Genomic DNA, 26,401 nt, shown 5'->3' with positions numbered 1-26,401 from the left:
AATGTGGGTTTGAAATCCAAGGTATTTGTGATCTTGTGCTAATGAAAATTTACTTATTTTTGGATTATTTAAATACCACTCATTTATAAATATGGGTAGCATTCTGAATTATCATAAAGATTAAATGAGAGATTTTATATTATATTTTATATATAATTGTTTCCTTTCCCCTCATTTTTATGATAAATGTAAGATCGTGGTTGTTGCCTACACAGCTTGATTTTTTTTCTCAAGAAGTTGAGTATAAAGAACTTAATTATATATCACTATTAAAACAGATAATTTTGGCAGGCAGTTTACTTTTTTTTTTGAGACAGAGTCTCACCCTGTCACCCAGGCTGGAGTATAGTGATACAATTTTGGCTCACTGCCACCTCTGCCTCCCAGGTCCAGGCAATTCTCCTGCCTCAGCCTCCCGAGTAGCTGGGATTACAGGTGTGCACCACTATACCTGGCTAATTTTTTAAATCTTTAGTAGAGATGGGGTTTCACCATGTTGACCAGGCTAGTCTCGAACTCTTGACCTCGTGATCTACCTGCCTCTGCCTCCCAAAGTTCTGGGATTACAGGCATAAGCCACTGTACCTGGTTGGCAGTTTACTTTTTTAAACAATGTTACACTACCTGAATTTTTTTTTTTTTTTGAGACAGGGTCTTACCCTGTCACCCAGGCTGAAGTACAGTGGTGCGATCATGACTCATTGCAGCCATAATCTCCTGGCTCAAGCAGTCCTCCCACCTCAGGCTTCTGAGTAGACAGGCACATGCCACCTTGTCTGCCTAATTTTTAAATTTTTTTACCGAGACAGGGTCCCACTGCATTGCCCAGGCTGGTCTCAAACTCCTGGGCTCAAGCATCCTCCCAAAGTGCTGGGATTACAGGCATGAGCCACTGTACCCAGCCAGCCTGAAATATGTTTTAAAACTTCGTGTTGGGGATTTATCTTCAGAGGCAGTTAGCAAACCTCTAATAAAGCAGATCTTAGTTAAAAATTATATTATCCAAATTGAATTCCAAATCATAGCCCCCGGAAGTGGCACCAGGTAATCCTTGACTTCTTTCAGTAATCAGATAATCATCCCAGTATGAATTTTTCACTATTAAGGCAGTTCAAAGGAAGAATATGCCATAGGTTCTAGAGACAGGGGAATTCCAAAGAGATTTGAAAATTATAGCAACATTATTACAAACATCTGGCTTCCCAAGAGAATTACCTTGATAGTAATTCATTTGTTTGGTTATATTTGTTGAATAAAACAAGGTCTTATTTTTAGTCATGTCAGTTTTATTTATAATAGTAGTGTCTACCATTATAAATGTCTTCTGTTGCTGGGCATTGTGGATCATGTCTGTAATCCCAACACTTTGTGAGAGGCCAAGGTGGGCAAATCACTTGAGCCCAGGAGTTCAAGGCCAGCCTGAGAAACCCTGTCTCTACCAAAAATACAAAAATTATCTGGGCGTGGTGGCACATCTCTATAGTCCCAGATACTTGGGAGGCTGAGGCACAAGAATTGATTGAATCCAGGAGGCGGAGGTTGCGGTAAGCCAAGATCCGCTACAGCGCTCCAGCCTGGGCGATAGAGCAAGACTCTGTCTCAGAATAAATAAATTAATGAAATAAAATAAAAAATAATTAGCTGAGCGTGGTGGTGCACACCTGTAATCCTAGCTACTCAGGAAGCTGAGATGGGAGGATCACTTGAGCCTGGGATGTTGAGGCTGCAGTGAGCCTAGATTGTGCCACTGCACTCTAGCCTGGGTTTCAGAGTGAGACACTGTCTCAAAAAAAAAAAAAGTGTCTTCTGTATCCCAGACTACATGTATCCTTCATCTCTAAATCTCATGATAATTCTAAAATGTCAGTATTATCCCAATTTTAGAGGTAAGGATACTGACTTGGGAAAGAAAGTAATTTGTTATTATTATACTGATTGAGGGTCAAGATATGTGCTACCAAAGCAAGCACTGTTTATGACATTTATTTTTATTTTTATTTTTTGAGACAGGGTCTTACTCTGTCGCCCAGGCTGAAGTGCAGAGTTGCGATCTTGGCTCACTAGAGCCTCCGCCTCCCCGGTTCAAATAATTCTTCTGCCTCAGCCACCTGAGTAGCTGGGATTACAGGCCTGCACCACCACATCCAGCTACTTTTTTTTTTTTTTTGTGACAAAGTCTTTCTCTGTCACACAGGCTGGAGTGCAGTGACGTGATCTCTGCTCACTGCAACCTCTGCCTCCTGGGTTCAAGCCATTCTCGTGCCTTAGCCTCCTGAGCAGCTGGAACTATAGGCGTGTATCACTACAGCTGGCTAATTTTTGTATTTTTAGTAGAGACATGGGGTTTCACCATGTTGGCTAGGCTGTTCTTGAACTCCTGACCTCAAGTGATCTGCCCATCTCAGCCTCCCAAAGTGCTGGGATTACAGATGTGAGCCACCACTCCTGGCCTTAATTTTTGTATTTTTAGTAGAAATGCGATTTCACCATGTTGGTCAGGCTGGTCTCAAACTCCAGGCCTCAAGCAATCCACCTGCCTCTGCCACCCAAAGTGCTGGTATTATAGGTGTGAGCCATCATGCCCAAAATTGTGTATAGTGTGCCATTTAAATTTCATAAACAAAGATCTTATGCCAGTTTTTGGCAAACTGTAAGTGCTCATATATGGTACTTAATACTGTCAAAAACAATATAATAAGTCTGTATGTATACGGGAAGTAATCGTAGTATTATTTGACATAGTCTCTTATAGTTAACTATTTGGGTCAGTTTTCTTTTCTTCCGATGATCTTTGAAAGCAGTTGAACATGGTCAAGTCCGCTAAGACTATTGTATTTTTTTTTTATAAAGAAGTAAACACTGTTATAACAGAGTCTTGGTACCTTCTTATACATGTCTTACATAAAAGTGAAAGCTAGTTTATGCTCTGTACCTTTTTCTCTTCTTTCTTTTTGAGATGTTTGCAGAATTAACTAGAGAGAGTCTTACTTCTCTTGGTATATAAACATAAGAATGAAAATGAAATAGCTAAATTTTCAGTGTTTTTGTAGCAAGACAAAGCTGTCTTCTTTAGGACTATCATTATGAAAGTTTTTATACCTCTTGCTTGTCAATTTGTGTTTCTTCTCTTTTATGTTTGGGTATTTTCCCCTTAACTTTATTTGAACCTATTTTGTGATGATGGGGATTCTGACCATTTATACCTCATATAAAGAGAAGAGCATCTTTCTCGTGGCCCACAGGAAAGATCCTACAGGAATGGATCCTGATGATATTTGGCAGCTGTCCTCCAGTCTTAAAAGGTATGACTATCCTTACAGATTTTTAAATCCTGGTGTTGCATTTGCCCTGGCATATCATCATCATCAACAGAAGACTGTTGTGTGCCTACTCTATGTGAATCATGGGGCTAGTCATATAAAATGAAGAAAGGAGTATGAACGATCTAGAATGTTTGTCCTAGCCCTGTAGTTCTGAGATTGCATTATCACAGAAATACTCTGAGGATAAACTGTGCAAGAATGAAGAATGATTCTTTTTTCTGTAGCCAGTTAACAGAGACGATTAAGAGTATAAAACTGTAAAGGATAAAGATGGGAGATCAGTTATCTTTGAAGAACTCCATTAGCTTCTGTGTCTTTTATGATCCTGTCTTCTCTTCATGAGTACAATCAAGAATCTCTGAAGCAGTGCACTGGGCAACTCAAAAAAAGCACAATCTAGAGTCTATTTCTGAGTAGCATTAGGTATAACTTTGTGCAGCTGACACACGTGTTTTGTAGGTACCAAGAACTAGGTTCATGTTCCAGTTCAGTTTCTTTTTAGCTGTATAACTTTGGATAAATCATATAAATTGTCTGAGCTTTAGTGGGGTCAAAAATGACATCTAGAGTTGCTGGGAAGATGAAATGCCAATTATAATAATAGCAAATATTTATTGAACATTTACTATATGTTGGGTATTCTGCAAAATGTGTTATCTCATTTAAGTTTTAGAACACCCATTTTATAGATAAGAATACAGGCCCAAAGGTTAAATCAATTCTTCCAGTATCATATAGCCCAAAAGTGGTAGAGCAGGAATTCCAGCCCAAGTTTGAAACCAAAATTAATACTCGTAGTCACTATCTTAAAAACATGTTATACTTAACTAGTGCATAGTAGCCCCACAAATTATAAGTACAGTTATTTACATATGAAGTTAAGCGTAGCAACTGTGCCATACAGATTCTTTCATTGTCAACCTGTAGAGGCATCTGTGAGGAAGGGAACCAGACCTTCATTCTGATGTTGCAGGTGAGTTCTTGCTTATCCCCTGACAGGGCTCCTAGCTGCCTTTTGGTCTCAGCCATCATAATCTGCATTCTCTACTAGGCCACTGAAGCAGAGTTGCAGAATTCTAAAACCTAGCGGCATTTTAATTTTATTTTTATTCTGACTTTTATATTTTTTAATAATTATATAATTCACCTATCATACAGTTCACCCATTTGAAGTGTATAGTTCAAAAGTTTCTAGTATATTTACAGATAATTTGCAACCATTATCACAGTCAATTTTAGAGCATTTTCATCACCTCAAGAAAAAAAAAAAAACTCTGTACTCAAGCTAATCCTTTCCCTGTCCTCCCACTTCCCCGAGCCCTGGGCAACCACCAGTCTACTTTCTCTGTTCTCTTTTATGGACATTTTATATGAATGGAATCATACAATATGTGGTCTTTCATAACTGGCTTCTTTCATTTAGTGACATGTTTTAGCATGTATCAATACTTCACTCCTTTCTATGGTCAAATCATATTCCATTGCATGGGCCAGGCACAGTGGCTCATGCCTGTAATTCCAGCACTTTGGGAGGCCGAGGTGGGCGGATCACCTGAGGTCAGGAGTCGGAGACCAGCCTGACCAACATGGAGAAACCCTGTCTCTACTCAAAAATACAAAATTAGCCAAGTGTGGTGACACACGCCTATAATCTGAGCTACTCGGGAGGCTGAGGCAGGAGAATCGCTTGAACCTGGGAGGTGGAGGTTGCAGTGAGCCAAGATCACACCATTGCACTCCAGCCTGGACAACATGAGTGAAACTCCATCTCAAAAAAAAAAAAAAGGAGATATATATATATCCATTTGTCAGTTGACAGACATTTGGATTGTTTCTACTTTTTGGCTATTATGAATAATGTTGCTATACATATTTGTGTACAGGTTTTTAAGTAGATATATTTTCATTTCTCTTGGATAATACACCTAGGAGAAGAATTACTAGATCATATGGTAACTCTCTTTGTTTGAGGAAATGCCAGACTGTTGTCCAAAGAGGCCGCCCTATTTTACATTCTCACTAGCACTGTACAAGCGTTCTGATTTTTTCACATTTCCTACTGATTTTTACCAACTGACACATTGTCGGTGGAGTGGAAATGTGAACATACTTGCTCTGTTCCCCGCTTTCTGCTGATGTCTTCTTCCTCCCCTACTGCCAGGTCATGTGATGTGAAAATGGCAATGAAAAGTTTCACAGACTACCAGCTGCCATGTGCAGACGACACAAGCTATTTGTAAAAAGTCTTTGATTTTGTTGCTCCCAGCACGTTCATTATACAGTGTAAACTCCTTCAGCATGTGATCAGCATTCATCCCCTAGTGACATCTCCAGCTTTCTTTTATGCCCCTCTCAAAATAGATTCTCTTACTCTGGCAATTTTATGGAATTTGCAATATGCTGAGTTGCCCAAGTTTCCCAGTGACCCCGTGCCTTTAGACATATTCTTCTATCTGGCTTAGCTATCTTTCTATAACCTGGCTCACTCCTACTTCCAAGAAGTCTTCCCTGACATACCTTATCTAAGGTTTTTGTTTTGTTTTGTTTTGTTTTGGAGGCAGAGTTTTATTTTTTTCACCCAGGCTGGAGTGCAGTGGCATGATCTTGGCTTACTGCAACCTCTACCACCCGGGTTCAAGCAATTCTCCTGCCTCAGCCTCCTGAGTAGCTGGGATTACAGGTGCCCACCACCACACCTGGCTAATTTTTGTGTTTTTAGCAGAGATTTTACCATCCTGGGCAGGCTGGTCTTGAACTCCTGACCTCAAGTGATCCTCCCACCTCAGCCCCCCAAAGTGTTGGGATTACAGGCATGAGCCATCACGCCTGGCCAATCCTAGTTATTCTTAAGAGCATTTTATGCTTACCTCTTTTAGTTACTACATGGAACTATAATTATTTACTGTCTGTGTCTCCTCCTGGGCCTGCCCCCTCCTCCAAAGTGTGAGCTCCTTTACCATTCACTATACACTAGAAACCTAAGCCCACACAGGACTTTCTTACTCACCGCTTGGTAACCAGACCCAGCCCAGGGCTTGGCGCGGCACAGATGTGTTAGTTTGTGAATGATTTATGTTCATCTGGGCTGGGCGGCAGCCTTGGCATCCTAATTAGTCGCTGCCTGCAGCCAAATCATTGTCAGCCATCCACAAAGTCCCCTATAACCTAGCTCTCTCTGAACATTCCCTTCTCTTTCTTGCCCTAAGTGAAACCTGACCATAACCCCTGAGGACATATTTCCCCTGCAGACTGCAAATGGTGGCTAATGTTTCTCTCATAGCCTTCATTACTCTGGTACTACAAGTAGAGATGAGTCTCCCCTTTGCAGCTTCCAGTGCCTCCTCTTCCCAGCTCTCGGAGCAGAGTAAACAGGGCTGGCTCCCCTTCTGACCGAGGCTTGGAGGACCCACACGGGCCGCCAGCGCGACTCTTGTGGCCTGCCAGCGGCTTCACCGGCACCTCGGCGCCGCAGCTCTCGGAGCAGAGTAAACAGGGCCGGCTCCCCTTCTGACCGACGTTTGGAGGACCCACCCGTGTCCCCAGCACAACTCCTGAGACCAGCGCAGTGGCTGTGACGGCACCTCAGCGCGGCAGCACTCGGTGCAGAGTAAACGAGACTGGTTCCCCTTCTGACCGAGGTTTGGAGCCCGGGGAAGGCAGAGTCGCCCATTACGGACACAAGAAGGAAGCCAGACAGGAGAAACCTGGGCAGAAAAGCACCATCAGTCTTAACGCCGCCGTTCTGGCTCTGGGAATTAACAACTTGGACGTCCAATCAAGAGATCTAATCTGAAAGTTGGTAATTTCAAAGACGACAGGAGGATAAATTACAATGATGGAAAGAAACCGGTGTAAAAAGGCTGAGAATACTCAAAATCAGAACGCCTCTACCTCTAAAGATGATCAGTTCCACATCAACAATGGAAGAAGGCTTGACGGAGAACGAGCGCATCCCAATGACAGAATCACTCTTCAAGGAATGGATAATAAGAAATTTCTGTGAGTTAAAAGAACATGTTGTAGCCCAACGTAAAGAAACTAGGAACTTTGAAAAAAGGTTTGACGAAATCCTATTGAGAATAGACACCTTAGAGAGGAATATAAGTGAATTAATGGAACCGAAGAATACAATACAGGAACTCCGAGAAGTATGCACAGGTTTAAACACTCGAATTGTTCAAGCAGAAGAAAGGATATCAGAGGTCAAAGTCCAACTTAATGAAAGAAAACAAGAAGACAAGATTAGAGACAAAAGGATAAAAAGGAATGAGCAAAGTCTCCAAGAAATGTGGGACTATGAAAAGACTAAATTTACGTTTGATAGGTGTACCTGAATGCGATGGAGAGAATGAATCCAAGCTGGAAAATACCCTTCAGGATATTATTTAGGAAAATTTTCCTGAACTAGCAAAGCAGGTCAATATTCAACCCCAGGTAATACAGAGAACACCACAAAGATATTCCTCAAGAAGAGCAACCCCAAGGCACATAATTGTTAGATTCACCAGGGTTGAAACGAAGGAGAAAATACTAAGGGCAGCCAGAGAGAAAGGTCAGGTTACCCACAAAGGCAAGCCTATCAGACTTACAGCAGATCTCTCAGCAGAAACTCTGCAAGCCAGAAGAGAGTGGGGGCCAATATTCAACATCCTCAAAGAACAGAACCTTCAGCCCAGAATTTCATATCCAGCCAAACTAAGCTTCACAACTGAAGGAAAAATAAAATCTTTTATGAACAAGCAAGTACTCAGAGATTTTATTACCACCAGGCCTGCTTTACAAGAGCTTCCGAAAGAGGCATTACACCCAGAAAGAAACAACCAGTATTAGCCTTACTAAAAATATACCAAAAAGTAAAGAGCCCCAACATAAAGAAGAATTTTCATGAACGAATGAATCAGGCAGCCAGTTAACATCAAATGGCAGTAACCCTAAATTTAAATCGACTAAATCCACCAGTCAAAAGACACAGCCAAAACCCAACAGCATGTTACATCCAGACCTGTTTCACATGCAAGGATACACAAAGACTCAAAACAAAGGAATGGAGAAAGATTTACCAACCAAATGGAGAGCAAAAATAAATAAATAAAAAGCAGGAGTTGCAATTCTCGTAGCAGATAAAATAGATTTTAAAGCAACAAAGATATAGTGGTAAAAGGATCAATACAACAAGAGCTAACGATCCTAACACCCAGATACATAGAGACTTAGATTCAATGAGACAGAAAATTAATAAGGATATCAAGGACTTGAACTCAGATCCGGAACAAGTAAACTTAATAAATATTTATAGAGCTCTCCACTTCAAATACATAAAACATACATTCGTATCAAACCACATCACACCTACTCATAGGTTTAAATGAAACATCGATTGGCCATTATTAATACCCATTTTTTTTTTTTTTCAGAATAAAGCAATATTTCCGTTCACCCTCCCTCTCTCTCTTCCTCTTTCTTTCTCTCCTTTACTCATTTTTTTTTATTTCCTTCTCTCAAAAAAAGAAAACAACTTGTAAACCTCTAGATCCAGGTCGGCAATGTCTCTCTCATTGCTTGAATTCCTTCCTTCCCTTCCCTCCCTCCCCCCTTCCTGCCTCCCTTCCTTCCTCCCTCCCTTCCTCTTTCCCTCCCTTCCTGCCTTCCTCCCTTCCTCCTTCCCTCCCTAAAAAAAAAACAAAACCCCAATTTGAATGCATGTTATTACATTTTGCCACTTCTATGCCTCTTCCTTGCAGCTAAAAACAGTTACTTTTTCGAAGATAATTCCTGGCTCATAGGCACTCTCTCTAATGTTTGTCTTGGTGATTGCCATATTTACATAGATGTTATTCTAGTAACCTGGCCTCTCAGTTTTACTCTCTCTTTCCATTATCCTGTTTTCTATCTTGTCTTAAACACTTATTTTTATAGACATCGCCTAGTAGACCTTGCAATTACTCAGAACAAATTACCTTCAATAATTTCAGTTTCAAGTATCCCACTCTGACCATTGCTTCCTGTTATTCTAATTTATTTCCTTCTAGTTCTCTTGTCCCAGCAATTCTTCTGCCCCAGTGGCATCTGTAACCCACTTCACTTCCTGGCTTAGATTCCATGATACTTGTGTAGTCTAGTTACTCTGTGCCTGTCCTGGAAGATCTTTCATATCTTCCCTATCCTCAGACCTCCTAGGCCTCCTCCCCCATCTTACTCTCAGGTTTTTGTTGTTGGGAAGATAGAAGCCATCTTAAGTCTACCATCACTACTCACCTACTTCTAGGTACCTATCTAAGGCCTTCCCTCCCTTGGTCCACTGGATTCTATCCCTTCTCCTGTTACTTGATGTTTCCCTCTCTGCTGGATCATTCCTTCTGACTTATAAACATACTGTAATTTCTCCCAACTGAAAAAAAAAAGGTTTTCTTTCCCCTTCTGCTCCTCACACAGTCTCCTCATTTCTCTGTTCTCCTTTTCCTCTTGTGTTATCACCTAGATCTGTTCTTGTCTTCTCTTTTCTCCTCTTGACCTGTCAGCAGCATTTGACACAGCTAATTGCCCTTACCTTGTAATACTTTTTTTTTTAACTAGGCTTCTCGGATACCACACGCTTCAAATTTTTTTCTTACCTTAATATCTGTTTCTCTGTCTCCTTTGTGATTCTTCATCTCCCATTCCCTTACATTTGAAATGTCACCAGGGCTTGTTCTGGCCCGTCTTCTCTATATGATGAAAATCTCTAAATTTGCTTTTTCATCCTTGACCTCTTCTCTGAACTCTAAATATATTCTGGCATTCTATTTGATGTTAGATCCTAATAGGCCTAATAGACCTCAAAGTCAACAGATCCAGAACGTAGCTCATCTCTCCCTCATCCAAACCTGCTCTTCCCTCAGTTTTCCCCACTTCAATTGATGGCAATGCTGTCCTTACCAAACTCAAGTCTTTTTGACTCCTCTTTTTCAGTCCTTTAGTCAGAAATCCTGTTAGCTTCACCATCTAAATATATTATCTGACCATTTACCATCTCTGCTGCTACCATCCTCTGTCATTTATGTTACTGTAATGATGTTCTAATGGACTTCTGCAGCCCTCTCCCCATCCATAGTCTATTCCCAGGACAGCAAGCAAAGTGATTCTTTTGAAACATAAGTCACATCAACTCAGTCTTTTGCTCAAAACCCTCTCAAAAAAGTTGCCGAAATCCTAAGGATGGCTTGGAAGTCCGTACATAACTGTTCTCTGCACTCCACACACACCTATGCAAACATACCCCTCATCTCCTATGGCTCTCATCATCTCCCACTTCATTTTGTTCACATTAGCCCCCTTTCTGTTCTTTAGACGTTTCAGGCATGTTCTTGCCTCAGGGCCTTTTGCACCTTCTACCTGGAACATTCTTTTTCCAGATAGCTTGTTCTCTCACCTTTCTTGGCTCTGCTCAAACATCTGCTTAGTGAATGCTTTTCTGCCCACCTATTTAAAAGAACATCTTATTTTTTTATACTGTCTGTTCCCTCACACACACTAAAATGAAAGACCCAAAAGCCAGACTTTTGTATTATGTTCACTGCCGAATATCTTTACCATCTAAAACTGCCTGACACATATAGGTAGGCTCAATAAATATCTGAATTAATGAGTATTTCTAAAATGTATCAGGTCACAACTCATCAGATCATGGACTTCCACCAAAGCTATGTAACTGCCAATAAAACTGGGCACAGAAGTCTAAAAATTACAGTGATAATAATTAGCAGCAGTTGGTCAGAACTTGAGAAAATCTTTTGAGGTGTTGAAAATAGTTAAAGGACCTTTACTACTAGCTCTCCAAGTTGGAATTTACTGCCTAGACCAACAATTATTGAGGAGCTGTGATTTTTTTTGAGCACTAGTTAATGGTAGGCACTGTTTTCGTCCTGACAGTAATCTTAAAAGCAGGTGGAAGTTCTCCCGTTTTAAACATGCAGAAATAGAGGCTCAAGAAACTGCTTCATCTAAAGATAATATTAGCTTGACAATCCACTGAATATGTCCTAATAAATGGAAACAGGGTGGGGGGATGTCAGCCTACTAGTAGTTCGTGTCATTAAACCCTCTTGAATGGATTGACATAGTAGTGGCCTTCAGGGTACCTTAAAGTGTAGCTAAGGAATCTCTGGAGTTCATCTAGTAAAGCAGTTGGCATCCCTGGCCTGGGATCAGAGTAGAACCTGGAGCTAGGTTGATTACAGAGTGTAAGGATTAGGCAGCCTGGGATTGGAGAGCATCCTTGAAAGCAAGGGTTCTTCATTTATTTATAAAAATTTGATTGCCTACTAGAAACCCAGCTAAGAGTACAAAACAATTGAGACAAAAATCTTTGCTCAGGAATCTCCTAGATAATCCTGATTCAAGCACCAGAAACAAAGAAAAAAAAAAAGCACAACAAACCAACTCCCAGTCTAGTGAAGAACACAAGTACATATCATGTCAACAGATAATTTTGTTGATACCATAGGAGCCTATTATTAGGCCTGGCATATGATAGGAGGTCAGTATTTGAGTTGAATATTGATTGCTGGTGCTACGGAAGACAGAGGAGACACATCTGACCCAGACTGGGAGGCTTTCCCAGAAAAGTTTATGCCCGAGTATAGTATTAACAAATAGGAACATGTCAGGTGAAATGGGGAGAAGGGTCTCCTAGGAAGACCTGTCTAGCATGGCAGATGAAAAGTCCAGAGATGAGAGAAGATGGTCCACATGGCTTAAAAGTCTACAACAAGGTAAAGGAGTTACACAGTAATTAAACCAGGGAGGATATGTCAACACCTAAGAATCAGAACTAGAATCTTGAAGAGTTAGGAGCCCCTGGGGTTTTGTTTTTGTTTTTGTTTTTAAAGGATGTGTGTGTTCCGTGTATCACCTGTGCCCAACTGACTCCTTTACTTCGGAAACACTGGTGCTGTGTTGTTACTGGTCGAATCTCTGTGTTTGGATTTTGATTTGTTATCTTTGCCCCCATGTTTAGGTTTGATGACAAATACACCTTGAAGCTGACCTTCATCAGTGGGAGAACAAAGCAGCAGCGGGAAGCTGAGTTCACCAAGTCCATTGCTAAGTTTTTTGACCACAGTGGGACACTGGTCATGGATGCATATGAGCCTGAAATATCCAGGCTCCATGACAGTCTTGCCACAGAAAGGAAAATAAAATAGCCAATTCTAAAAGTAGCTCTCTTTCTGCTGGATCTTGCTGAATTACTGGTTTGGGGGGTGGGGGAGATAAAAAGAACTTAAAATGGGTAAAGTAAGAAATGTTAAAAAGTCCCTGTTTTGTCCTGAAATTTTAGTCTATTCTGGATAAATAAGATTTTCTGACACAGATAGGAGAAGTTGTAGTTCTGATGTCTAGCTGTAGTCTCCTTGGTCTGCTATTGCATTATTTTAATTTGCTTTTTTGGGAAAGCAGTTTTGCTAAAAGCTGTACAGACTTTCCTTTGTGCCTAGCAGTACTTTATATAGAATAGCTTTGGGCTATGTAGCATATTAAGACTCAATTTTTAAAAATTATTAATCTGTTGCTGACTCCGTTAATTCCTATTTCAACATGTGTTTCCTTGAAGAATTCAGGATACAACTTCTTGCGTATGACAGCTTTCCTTCACACACTATTTTTGTGGGTGTGTATATATCTGATTTGGGAGAATTTAAAAAACACATAGCTTTTTAATTTGTTTGAAACAGCTCTTCTGTCTGTTACATTTTGTGCTCTTAACCAATTAAAGAAGCCAATGGCATTTTAGTTTTATATTGTGTTTTCCACTAGTATATCCCTATTGATTTGTTTGTGCCTTTTATTAACTGCCATTTTCTAAAATTTTTTTCAATAAAAGGAAGGAAGATGTGGAAAAAAATGGAATCATAGTCTTGATGGAAAGAACAGAGCAGCAAGTGCTAACATCTTTCTGCTTTAGGCTTCTTTTGTTTTTAGGCTATTTTAGTTGTCAGAGGCCCCTGTAGCTGAGCAACTCTTAGCTTTCCAGTGATAACAATAATAACAACATGCCCTACTTTGTGCCAGAAAGTGCTCCAAGTACTTTACATGTGTTAACTCAATAATGCTCACAGCAATCTTAAGAGGTAGGTACTGTTATTATCCCCATTTACACACAAGGAAACTGAGATACAAAAGTTAAATAATTGTCACACAGCTAGTGATAGAACTGGGGCCTGGGGAGTCTGACTTCAGAGTTTGTGGTCCTGCAGAGACAAAACAGCAACTTTTCCAGTATTTTCCCAGGATGTTCAGAGAAGACCTGGGTGCTTGCCAAGATCTTTTGACCTTCAGGAATATTTCCCTACAGCCTTACAAAAATTCAATTCCAGCTAAGCCTAGTATCCAACACTATATTCAGTTTGTAAGGAATTACCCTTATCACATTTCCTGTTTGTCTTGGGAAGGTTGTCTTATCTAGCACCACACAGTAGGGAATTGTGAACAACACTGGACAGAAAGTTAAAGCCTTGGATTTTGTACTGTTCATTCCTATAAACCTTGGGTACGTCACAGAATTCTCTCTGAGCTTCCAGTTTCCTCTTCCTTTCTCCTGCACTCCTCCCGCAAGGTGATAATCCTAATCTGTGAGCTTCTTAAAGTTTTTGAAGGCATAACCAGATAATTGTATTTTTACAATGGAGGAGTTGCAGTCATCTCGATATCTGTGAGAGATTGGTTCCGGCATCCCCAAGCATACCAAAATCCAAGGATGCTCAAGTCCCTTATATAAAATGGTGTAGTATTTGCATATAACCTACACACATCTTCCCATATACTTTTAATCACCTCTGGATCATTTATAATACTTAATACAATGTAAATGCTATGTAAATAGTTATACTGTATTGGTTTTTTTTAGTTATTTTTTAAAATATATTTTTAATACATGGTTGGTTAAATCTTTAGGTATAGAGGGCCAACTGTACTGTTAGACGCAAGGCTCTCAAGGCTTGCAGATAGAGACAGTGAGTAACCCTCTCCATGATGATCCCTTAGCGTTCCCTCAGTGTGCCTTTTTCTTTACATGTACATGTAAACATGTATCTCTACATATACTTTTTTTAAACAAAAACTGAATTATGCCGATATATGTCCTGTAATTTGTGTTTTAAACTTAATGTATCTTAGGCATTTTCCCTGTCTGTGTGTGTGTATAATGCAGCTTTTAAAAATGAGTCTGAGGGCCGGGTGCGGTGGCTCAAGCCTGTAATCCCAGCACTTTGGGAGGCTGAGGCGGGTGGATCACGAGGTCAAGAGATGGAGACCATCCTGATCAACATGTTGAAACTCCGCCTCTACTAAAAATACAAAAAATTAGCTGGGCATGGTGGCGCGTACCTGTAATCCCAGCTACTCAGGAGGCTGAGGCAGGAGAATTGCCGGAACCCAGGAGGTGGAGGTTGCAGTGAGCCGAGGTCGCGCCATTGCACTCCAGCCTGGGTAACAAGAGCGAAACACCGTCTCAAAAAAAAAAAAATGAGTCTGAGGCCAGGCACCATGAGTCACGCCTGTAATCCCAGCACTTTGGGAGGCCAAGACAGGTGAATCACCTGAGGTCAGGAGTTTGAGACCAGCCTGGCCAATATGGTGAAACCCTGTTCTACTAAAAATACAAAAAATTAGCTGGGCATGGTGGTGGATGCCTGTAATCCCAACCACTTGGGAGGCTGAGGCAGGAGAATGGCTTGAACTTGGGAGTCAGAGGTTGCAGTGAGCCGAGATCAGGCCACTGCACTCCAGCCTGGGCAACAAGAGTGAAACTCTATTCCAAAAGAGACGTATATAAAAGAAACTGTCCTAAAATGCCACACGTACAAAGGTGGGGGACCAATTGCAATAAGTAGCTGGGCTGATAACCCTTACATACATACATACATACACACACACACACACACACACACACACACACATACATATAGGTCAGACTCATTTTTAATAGCTACATAATATTTCATAGTATAAATGTTTTTAATTTATTACCCTGTTGATACATTTTTCAGTATTCCAGGAAGGAGTGTGGTTAAAGAGAGGAAAAGAAAATAGGTCCTCAAATGAGAGACAAGAAATCTGGGTTGTTGACTACTTTTTTCTAATTTGTGACCTTGAACACATCCCATTCCTTTTCTAGGGTGAAGTCTCTTGTTTAAAAAAGTTTTAGAGAATGTATTCTTTTGAGATTATGAAGACTCCTCACTCTCTGGAAAATATAAAACATCCTTTATGATTATGAAGAATGTTGGGTTCCATATCCCTGAAATCTGTCTGTAAACTCCACTTGAGACTTCTTGGACTGCATGAATCTCTTTTAAAGTTTTTCCCTGACCCCAGAAACCAGTTGAGGCAATTTAGATTTGTTGAGGAAGTGGTCTGTCAGCCCAGCTACATGTTGCAATTGGTCCCCTGTCTTTGCACTTGTGGCACGTTTGGAGTGTCTCATCACAGGAACAAAAAATACCCTCTGTAGGCTCAAGTGTCAGCATGGACACCCTTTGTAGAGCACCCCTGGTCAGCTTCTGACACATGGGTCTGCTGAGTAGCTACTTCAACCCTGTCCTGCTAAGTACCCTCTAGTAGGTCTGCAACACCCTCGCCACCAGGAAACCCTGACACCCATCACATCATGAGTGTCAGTTCCTCACACTTACCTCAGATGGACTTCTTTCTAGAACACAGAGGGCCACTGAGGACAGTGGGAAAAGATCCTAATATTTTTCATTATTTGCAAATTTCAGTTGTCGTGCTTTTATGTATGTGTGGAAACAATCTTTGCTTCAGAATGCTTCAGGGAATGGAAGAAGATGGCAAAGTCCCTTTGTGTACACATAAGTTGTGTTTTTCTCTGGACACAAGTTCCTCCCCAGCTTAGAGCCCTATCTTTCACTAACTCTCTACCTTATCCACTCCTGGCTAGCCCCACCATACCCCAAACCTTTTCTCCATGGTGGAAATCATCAGCGAAAACTGTTAATATTACTTTAATTTAGACTTTTAGAATATATTCTTTCCCCACTGACAGCCTTTTTTGTTATTAACCCACCCTGAAAGCATTCTGGTGTTATCTATGGTCCTCTTCTCAGAATAATGTTTTAAATGCATACATACATCATTGTCTGTTAATAAGGAACTGGGGAGGTGGTTCCAGAGTACTGGAACAGATTCAAAGACAGTTGCTGAAACTATGTCCTGGTTGTTGCTTACTCTTTTTTTTTTTTTTTTTTTTACAAGTTCTATTGGTGTATCAATGTCAATTGATGCTCACTCTTCTCTAGGAAGAAGTACTTCCCCACTAATCTGGCATTCAGCCTCAAGTATGCCTCATTTTAACTGTTGCTACTAACATTCTTCCTATATAGGCATCAGGTTCTTCCTCCTTTCTGGTAACAGTCACAGAGACATGTACTTACATGAGCTTGAAAGAAGGGAAATTCCCTACTCCCATGGAGAGAAACCAGGTGAATTGTTAGAACTTTGGCTTATTCACTTGGACATAGAGGGACTCAGGGTACATGATGCTTGTTAAGAAAGAATCTTAACAACTGTTGGGCTGTCTTATAGCCATCCCCTCCTTCAGTCTATCATGCCAGCCTTAGACCCATGCAGACACAACAGGAAAGGTCTCAGATTTTTTCTTGGCTGCTATAAAAGAGCTTTAGCCCTTTGAGAGGAATTTCCTTGTGACAGACTGTTCTGAGAAGCAATTGATGAGGATTGAGTAGTAGTCAGGCTCTTAGTACCCCAGCGTTGGTTGAGAATACTGTTGAAGGTGACCCACTGGAGAAAGAGAAACTGCCGGGAGAGGCAATCCCCCATGAGCCCTGAATGTTCCTGCATGTATGTTCTTGCTTCATGTGAATGAAGCTGCACCTCAGTGTTCTGTTGGGAGTAAGCTACCTTGAAATGAGTAAGTTTGCCTATTGCTCACTGAAAGTTTTGAGCACCTCCCCCCACAAGCTTGGGGTCTGCATATGTAGGCATCCACCTAGGCCTACCCTGTGGCACTTTTGGGAGTGTAGGCTATGGGCAACTGGTACTAACATGCTCATGCTGCTGGCTGTTGTCATAAGTAATAAAGTTATTTGTCTCCGAGCTAGGAATCTCATGTCTTCTGCCAGCATCCATGAAAGCATAGCAAGCTAGCTGGTTAGCTTACAAGTAGGATTAAAAGTCACAGATGTGAAATCCTGACCAACATAGTTTTCTAGAATAGAAAGAACAAAGGCCTTTCATGGGCTGGATTAGGGGATACAAGAAATTCTCTGGGATCTGGTAGCAAATCAGATATTCCCAAGTGAGGGAGGAGGAGAGAGTCCATAATTGTTCTACCTGTGAATAATTTGAGGCTAAGCAGCAAGAGGTAAGATTGAAACATGCTGCCCAAATTGTACTTAGGTTGTTGCTCAGTCTCTGGGCAGGAGGTAGAAAGGATGTTTTGACAATGAGGTGGCAAGCTCATGGCTCCAGCCATGGCCGATGAATGATTTCCCAAATATGAAATAAATGATGGCAGCAATAAGGATGTAGAACTTTGAATGGACTAATTAGCCATTTGTTGTGTCACTTGAAAGTAAATACATGGCCTTGCTGACTGACACAAAGCCATTCTTATGGCCTACACCCCCAAAAGTGCCACAGGGTAGGCCTAGATGAATGCCTACACATGCAGACCCCAAGCTTGGTGGTGAGGGTGGGGTGCTCAAAATTTACAGTGAGCAATAGGCAAACCTGCTCATTTCAAGGTAGCTTTACTGCCAACAGAACACAGGTGCAGCCCAAGAAGAATGTTTATGGTCTTAAATTCATATGAAGCAAGGACATACATGCAGGAGCACTCAGGGCTCTTGGCAGATTGCCTCTCCCAGTAATTTCTCCAGTGGGTCACCTTCGACAGTATTATTTGTCAACTCTGGAACTTCCGATACCTCTCCCTATAGCTTTAAGGAAAGAAAGCTGTGTATATCGGGCAACTTTGGGCAGAGAGGAATGCCCCTTTTACAGCTCTGTTCAGTATAGGCATCCAAATCACCATCCTACTTGGCCCCATGGGGACAGGGAACTCTGCACATAAAGATGGTCAAAAATCCCAGAAACCATGGGGCAGATCTACAATGGCATGCAGGAGAGCAGTGAAAAAAAAAAAGCCCTGAGCCCTGGGGGTGCTTGTCAGAACCAACAGGTATTTGAAGGAAGAGGCAACACTTCTGGGGCAAGGAGTCAAAGTGGGATTACTTCCCAGTAACAACCCCTGCAGGCTAGCCTCTTCCACCTCCTCCTTCCACCACCTCATACTTTTGGCTACAGAAATAACATCATTTTTTGGCTGTGATCTCTAACATACCTTTCTTAAACTGCTTGGTTTGGATTTACATAGGGGAGAAAAAGTACCTGCATTCAACTGGTAGGTCTGGAGCAAAGTTTGCATGGGAAAAGAAAAAGTGACCTGTGGATGGAGACTCTAAATATTTAACATACTGCTGTTTTATGGCTTTAGCATCAAAGTGTGTTGTTGATACCAATATACATTTAATTGAACTAGGAAAGTTTGTAAGTCTCCCATTTAGGGACTACTGCAATATAGAGATGTTGTCTAAAAGAAACAAAACCCCAAGAGGAAATGGAAAAAAAAGATCACAGCTTTAGTTGAAAACTTGGTCCCTCCTGTAGTATTCAGGCCATTTCCCATTATAACCAGCTATGTGGTCTTTGCAGTCACCAAAGTGAAATAGCCTGAGTACTCCAAGAGTGACCTTTAAAAAGATGGGCACCTCAGGCCGGGCGCAGTAGCTCATGCCTGTAATCAGAGCACTTTGGGAGGTCGAGGCAAGTGGATCATGAGGTCAGGAGTTCAAGACCAGGCTGGTGAAGATGGTGCAACCCCATCTTTACTAAATACTATAAAAAAATTAGCCAGATATGGTGGCAGGCACCTGTAATCTCAGTTACTCAGGAGGCTGAGGCAGGAAAATCACTTGAACCCGGGAGGCAGAGGTTGTAGTGAGCCAAGATCATGCCACTGCACTCCAGCCTGGGCAACAGGTGAGACTCCATCTCAAAAAAGAAAAAAAAAAAAAAAAAAAAGATGGGCACCTCTTAGGCTGCTACTGAGCTCTTGAGGAAGCAACAGCTGTCAGAGGAGCTTCCTGGAGAGGTAACGGATTCATTTATGCATACTGCAGGCTGTTATCACTACCTTGAGAGTCATTACATTGGAAATGTTGATACGGAATTTGTTCTTGACTTTCGCTGCAGTCATCAATGACCACCTCAGCTCTGGATGGCATTTAAGTCAGTCTCAACTCATTGGCCAGGGAGGTTATGGGTGATAGAATTGCTCTTACTCTTTATGGGCCAAAGTGGAGTCAGTGCAATCACTAATACATCCCACTGTAATGGGATTAATGTCTCTGACCGAGTACACGGTCAGTACAGAAACTTGAAAATGCCACTTGGCTTTCTAAGGTAGATTCTAGTGGCTTATGATTGTTGATTTTTTTTCCTGCCTGGTTGGATACAGACCCCTGGATATGGTTGAAGTCAATACTGATTGGTGTCATCCTGTTACATGAAGTTCTGTTGATAGTATCTTTAATTAAATGCCATAAAATACTTTGAATTGACTTGGTTCCAGTTTCTGTCAGTTTAATCAGAGTGACAGGTGGAGTGGCGTACTCATGGGAGAATTCATCAAAAGCCGAGATGGCATAAAATGAAAGATGCATATCATTGGGAGACAATTCTTTATGGGTCTCTAGCATTTCTGGGATATTGTGCAAAGAGAGGTACTGACTATCTTTGTTCCAGACTATTTGTCCGTAAAGTTTTTATTGCAAACAACTTTAGAAGGTATCAGAGCAAAGGGCACACATGCTCACTGCCCATTATTGAAGATTCCTAAGCCCAAAGTTCCTCTCCTTTAATGCACTCTATTGCATGTGCAGGTATCATCTGGCTCTCTTTGTGTCATCCTATGGGAATTGGGGCTCAGAACTGGCACAGATGCTGGTACTCTGGCTACTGCTATTGCTGAAAGTAAACGATCCTTTTTACAGGTAGTAACAAGCAGGCTACTTTGTTAGCTTGCAGTGAAGATAAAAATCTGACGCCCTCCACAATTCTTGACAGCCTCACTCCTACCTCTGCCTGTCCCATATCTTGGAAGCTCCCTAACTTCTGTCACAGGAAGTTCTCCAATACTCCTGTGCCATCTTACTTGATCGTATTACTTCTCAATACCCTTCCGCACCCCTCTTCCTTCAAACTTTTACATAATTCTGCCCTGCCAATACCTGCGCCAGGCAGTCCCGATCCCCTTGCTTTAGTTGTTCACAGTCTGGTGAGAGTGTCAGACACTCAGACAATCTGAACACAATAGAAGGAGGTGCAAAGTGCTAAGGGGGCTTGAAGAGGAATATTTGTTCTAGTATGGAGGTCTGGGAGGTCCTCATACAGGAAGTGAAACCTGTTTGAGCCATGAATGAGGAGTTGGGCCATTTTACAGATGAAGAACCTGAGGCACAGAAGTTAAACAAATTGCCAAGATCACTAGCTAGGAAGTGGAAAGAGACGATTGGAGCCAGGATTCTCTACCTCTAAATATAGAAATGGCTCCTTAACTTCACTGTCTCAGGCAAAAGATGAGACCATCCGAATTTACCTCAAAGAATTGAGAAAGATTTGGTATTAGCTTTGGGTCTATAAAATTTGAGATCCACAGAGTTGGTGATTTTGAGCTTGGAGAAGTCTGATGAACTCCAGGACTTGAGTGACCCAGTTTTTATAAAGGAAATATTTCAGACAAATAAGACTTACTGAATAATAAGATGAATATTTGTGAACCTACTGCTATTAAAAAAAAAATGTTACCAATACAATTGAAGTCCTCTGGGTATCCTTAATCACATCTTACTTAGAAGTAATTACCACCTGGAATTTGGTATTTATTGTTCCTAAACATTTTCTTTATACGTATGTGTCCATTATATATGAATATATACAGATATACAGATACATATGATTATTTTTTAATTTTATTTTTACCTTCTTTGGAGCTCTTATACAATATATATGGTTATTGTTTTACCTGTTTTTAAACTTTATATGAGGTTTTTGATTGAGTGTCCCCCAGATCACCCCTATGTTCAGAGATTTGCTAGAAGGACCCACAGGACTCAGCATATATATTACTATGACTAAGACTTATTCTCTGATGTAATAAGGATACATATCTGGATCATAGGGGAAAAGAAACTGGCAGAGTCTGGAGGAATCCATTTACAGGCTTCCTTATGCTCTTTTTCCCATGAGGAGTTACAAAGAGCCCATTTTGCCCCGCAACAAAAATGCAGCAACATGTGTTCAATGTTTCTGTCCAGGGAGCCCATTAGAGAGTACCCACAGTTTATTGAGGTTTGGTTATGTGGGCACCATCTTCCTAGCACACAATAAAGACTCCTAGAAAGCAAGCAGGTATTCAGCATAAATCATGCTTTCCAAACTCCTAGAAAGCAAGCAGGTATCCAACAAAAATCATAATGCATTCAAACAGTCTGCATAGTCAACTACCCTTTTCAGTTAGCTGGTGACAGGGAACACTTTGAGAGCCAAGTTTCCAGACACCAGTCAAAAAAGGCCAACCTTGCAAGCAGGTGTTGCTAAGGATAGCATGTTAGGCCTGCTATGGTAAATCTGCACAAGTACCATTCTCTGTGTACTGTGCAGCTTGCTTTTTTGTTCAATATTGTGTTTGTGAAGATACTTAGATTGATATCTGTAGCCACAATGTATTCTATTTCACTGCTGCATACTGTTAAACATGACAGTTTATTTACCCTATTAATGAACATTTAGGTCTTTTATAATTTTTCACTATTAAACACTTGCTGCTTTGAACATTCTTGTATGGATACATCTAATACAGGTAGTGGGATTCCTTGATAGGAGACGATATACATTTTTGCTTTTCTAGGTATTGCTAAATTTTTCTCTAAAGTGACTGTACTAATTTAGATTCCCTCTATTAATAAAGGAAATACAAGATTGGAATAATTGTGATAGTTGTGTTGTCTTTGTGAATAGATTTTTAAATACTGATTTAGATTTTTAAATAGTTGTAAGACTTCACATTTTCCATATCTTAGTTTGGTAACTTTTTCTAAAACTATATTAACTTTAACTAGATTTTCAACTTAATAAAGTTTGTATAATATTATTTTATTATTTCTAATCTCTGTGGTATCCCTGTTTATGTTCTCCTTTTCATTAATATTGTTTATAGCTTTTAAAAATGAGTCTTGCCAGAGGGTTTGCCCATTTTATTAGATTTGTCAAATAACTAATATTTGCTTTTGTCAATCCCCTCTATTGTACTTTGCTTCTTGTTCATTTATTTCTGTTATTTTCATCATTTCCTTTTCTGCCTTTTTGGGATTTATTCTGTTGTTCTTTTTCTACATTCTTAAGTTAAATCTTTAACTCATTACTGTTTTGTTGTTCTTGTCTCCTGGTGTAGGGTCTTTGCTTGGGTTCTCCCAGAGGCAAGTTCTGAGACCAGGATCTGAGGGCAATAGTATATGTGAGAGATGTAGGGAGCACCATAATGAGGTGGCAACGTAGGAAGGGAAGAAAAGGTAAGCAGTAAGCATGTAGCTTTTGTAGCTATTGAAAATTGCTGTCAAGATTAATTATGTCTTAAAGGTTACAAAATGATAAAATTCTATCGTTCATTTGGCATTTGTCAGTTAATTTGTTTTATGAAGGAGAACTTTTCCCCATCAGCTATTTAGTCACCCTGAAATACGGTTAGTACAGGAAAGGCAGAATACAAAGCTGCTTTCCTTGGCAAACTCTGAGGTGACCAAAGTGACTTTTTCCTCCATATGTCAACATGAACTTTCTTTGCAGTCCTTGTTCTTTTTGATGTTCAAATTTTTCCATATTTGGCCAGTAGGATCACCTTCAAATTGACTCTTATCTTCTTTTGACATGACCTGAAATAGTCTTTTATGGCTTTCTTGCTTTCTGTTAAGACAAGATATTCTAGGCTAATCTTATACATTTTCTTTCTTTCTTTTTTCTTTTTTTTTTTGAGACGGAGTTTCGCTCTTGTTACCCAGGCTGGAGTGCAATGGCGAGATCTCGGCTCACCGCAACCTCCGCCTCCTGGGTTCAGGCAATTCTCCTGCCTCAGCCTCCTGAGTAGCTGGGATTACAGGCACGCGCCACCGTGCCCAGCTAGTTTTTTGTATTTTTAGTAGAGACGGGGTTTCACCATGTTGACCAGGATGGTCTCGATCTCTTGACCTCATGATCCACCCGCCTCGGCCTCCCAAAGTGCTGGGATTACAGGCTTGAGCCACCGCTCCCGGCCATCTTATACATTTTCTTCTCTGCACCTAAAATCAGCTATTTTCCCATGGAACCCTGGTTCCTTTGGGGACAAAATAGTATTTTAAGACTCATTATTTGGGCTTACTGCTACTGAGTTGGTCTGTGGTTTAGGTCTTTTTTAATTTAATTTTTTTTTAAAGAAAAATACATCAGTTTGTATTGAGGTTGGTTCCTATGTTCTTTCAAATAACCCTCATTATTTTGTGAATTCTTTATGGCACCACGGTGTTCCAGACTTGTATTCTATGTTTCCTGCCTCAGCGCAGGATTTTTTTTTTTTTAATGAGAAAAATATCACGAATTCAAATTTACAGAAAGTACATTTTTACTTCCTCCAAGTTAGCAGTCTGTGTTTCCTTTTATTGGCGTTTGTAAAATTTATTCTTTTTAAAATTTTTATATTTTAGAGACAGGGTCTCGCTCTGTCACCCAGGCTGGAGTGCAGTGGTGCAATCACAGCTCACCACAGCCTCTAACTCCTGGGCTCAGGGCATCCTCCCAAAGCGCTGAGATTGCAGGCATAAGCCACCAGGCTCAGCCTATTTCCTTTATGTTGTACTTAGTCCCAGATAAAAAGTGACCTTAGATTAGTCCTTTCCTCTTTTCTTGAGGTGAGGGGGGCTTAGATTCCCGTACTGTGAAACAGAAGAATGGACTCTGTGCTATGTGACAAATATATGTATATAAATGTGTGTTACACACACATAAATTATATATATGTTTTCATTTTCATATTTTGCAAGGAGGGTAGCCAAATGCTCTGGACCCCCGGTTCTTTCTGTAGAGTACCCTCTGAGACCCGGAACCTTTGCTCAACTCTCAGGCTGTCCGGGGAAGTTTTAGGTGGTGATACCGAGCTACACACCAACAAATATAAGAAATCGAGGCTGTGGGACTGAAGAGAGGCAGTAGCTGTTGGGAGCTAAAGTGGGCGCAGGGCTTCAGCTGAGCTGGCGGGGGTGCAGTTGGTGAGGGTTCCACGCTGTGGTGGGGACCGAACTGTGGGCTAGAGGGAGCTGCGGCGCCGAGGGGGCGGGACGGGGTGGGCTCGCGGAGGAGGCCCGCGGTTGGCCCCAACCGCCCCGGGCTGCCGCCTGCGCCCGCCTCCTTCGTTTGCAGCTACCTCTTTCCGGCTATTGGCCGCTCTTCGGTTCTCGGGGCTTGTCTCCGTGTCCTCCGTCTCTGCTGTTTCTCTGGGTCTGTCTTCCTCTGTCTCCGTCTCCCCAGCCTTCGGGCCGGTGCCTCTCCTGGGCTTTGGCGAATGAGACTTGGGGACCTGCCCCCGCTTCCATGGAAGAGCCCCCGGCGCCCAGCTCTGCGCCGACAAAGACAGAGGAGCCGGGGTCCAGTGCAGGTGAGCGGGTTTGGGAGACAGAAGAGCTCCCGGAGTAGGATTCAACTGTGGGGACAGATTGAACAAGACCATCTGCGCTTGGGAAATCCAGACTTGGATAGTTGAGACAGAGCCACCCAGTCGACTAGGATCTGACCTGGCCAGAGTATTCTTAGCTAGCCCTTTTTTTTTTTGGGGACGGAGTTTCGCTGTTGTTACCCAGACTGGAGTGCAATGGCACAATCTCGGCTCACTGCAACCTCCGCCTTCTGGGTTCAAGCAATTCTCCTGCCTCAGCCTCCCGAGTAGCTGGGACTACAGGCGCGCACCACCATGCCCAGCTAATTTTTGTATTTTTAGTAGAGATGGGGTTTCACCTCGTTGACCAGGATGGTCTCGATCTCTTGACCTCGTGATTCACCCGCCTCGGCCTCCCAAAGTGCTGGGATTATAGGCGTGAGCCACCGCGCCTGGCCAGCCTTATTTTTATTCCTTCTCACTGAGGCCGAACTGAAACCTCAGAATTATCATTGCAGAGAAGAAAGGGAACTGAGGCCGGAAAAACCCTTCTTACCAGAGGTCTGTGGGTGGCAGAAAGAGCCCTGAGCTTCAGTTTGAACTTAGGAGACCTGGGGTCTTGGTCCAGATTTTACTGTGGAGTGGTATTCAGTAACCTTTGCCCCCATTCTGGGCCCGAGTTTTCTCATCTATACCATGAAAGGGTTTAGAGTACAGATCTTTGAAGGTCTGACATGTGGTTAAGTGCTCCTTAAATATTAGTTGTTAGGAGTGAATAAATGGGACAGGGAGACCTCCTTCTGGGACTCACTAGAGGCTCATTGGGTTAATTGGGGACTGTGGAATTACATTATTATAGTCTGAGAAATAGATGATTTTATTTCCATTTTATAAGTGATGAAACTGAAGCTCAGAGGTAAAGTGACTTGCCAAGTCAAACTTCACAGTCCATGCTACCTTATACTCTCTCCCCATAAGAAAGCAGGGAGGACTTGATGGGAAAATGATTATATTCAAGCAGCAATTATTTGAATTCTGTGCTTAAATGACCCCCAGAGCAGGCCCATATCTGATTCTTTAGTAACCCCGTTTTCCAGGAACTGATTTGTGTGAAATAGTTTGTGTAGCAATGCTCGAATTACCATCTATGTTACTTCTGTCTTCAACACGATTAGCATAATTATAAAAATTAATGTCTCTAATTGTTATAGTGATAATAAAGCATAAGTGAAATTGTGAAGACATCAATATTTATAATTAAAACAGCACTTTAAAATTTATAAAGCACTTTTGAGTGGTTCTTCATATTGATCTGCTTAGG

The 26,401-nt window shown here is 41.4% G+C and overlaps 2 protein-coding genes across 3 annotated transcripts in view; both read left to right on the top strand.

The window, feature by feature from the left end:
• Nucleotides 1-13,203, top strand: part of SPCS2 (signal peptidase complex subunit 2) — a 31,433-nt gene extending 18,230 nt beyond the window's left edge. For both annotated transcript variants that reach the window (XM_002754816.7, XM_078340243.1), the window contains 2 exons: nucleotides 3,168-3,302; nucleotides 12,319-13,203. In XM_002754816.7, the coding sequence (XP_002754862.1) occupies nucleotides 3,168-3,302; nucleotides 12,319-12,505 (322 nt within the window). In that variant the 3' untranslated portion in view covers nucleotides 12,506-13,203. The remainder of the gene's footprint in view (nucleotides 1-3,167; nucleotides 3,303-12,318) is intronic.
• Nucleotides 13,204-24,629: 11,426 nt separating this feature from the next.
• The window catches only part of NEU3 (neuraminidase 3), a 36,384-nt gene continuing 34,612 nt past the window's right edge, over nucleotides 24,630-26,401 (top strand). Inside the window, 2 exon segments of the mRNA XM_003734173.6 lie at nucleotides 24,630-25,018; nucleotides 25,021-25,083. Coding sequence (XP_003734221.4) covers nucleotides 24,991-25,018; nucleotides 25,021-25,083 — 91 coding nt within the window. The 5' untranslated portion in view covers nucleotides 24,630-24,990.

This window comes from Callithrix jacchus, chromosome 10 (genome assembly GCF_049354715.1).
Source record: "Callithrix jacchus isolate 240 chromosome 10, calJac240_pri, whole genome shotgun sequence".
Lineage (NCBI taxonomy): Eukaryota > Metazoa > Chordata > Mammalia > Primates > Cebidae > Callithrix > Callithrix jacchus.
Note: the sequence above shows the minus strand (reverse complement) of the source record. Positions and strands in the feature narration are given on the sequence as shown.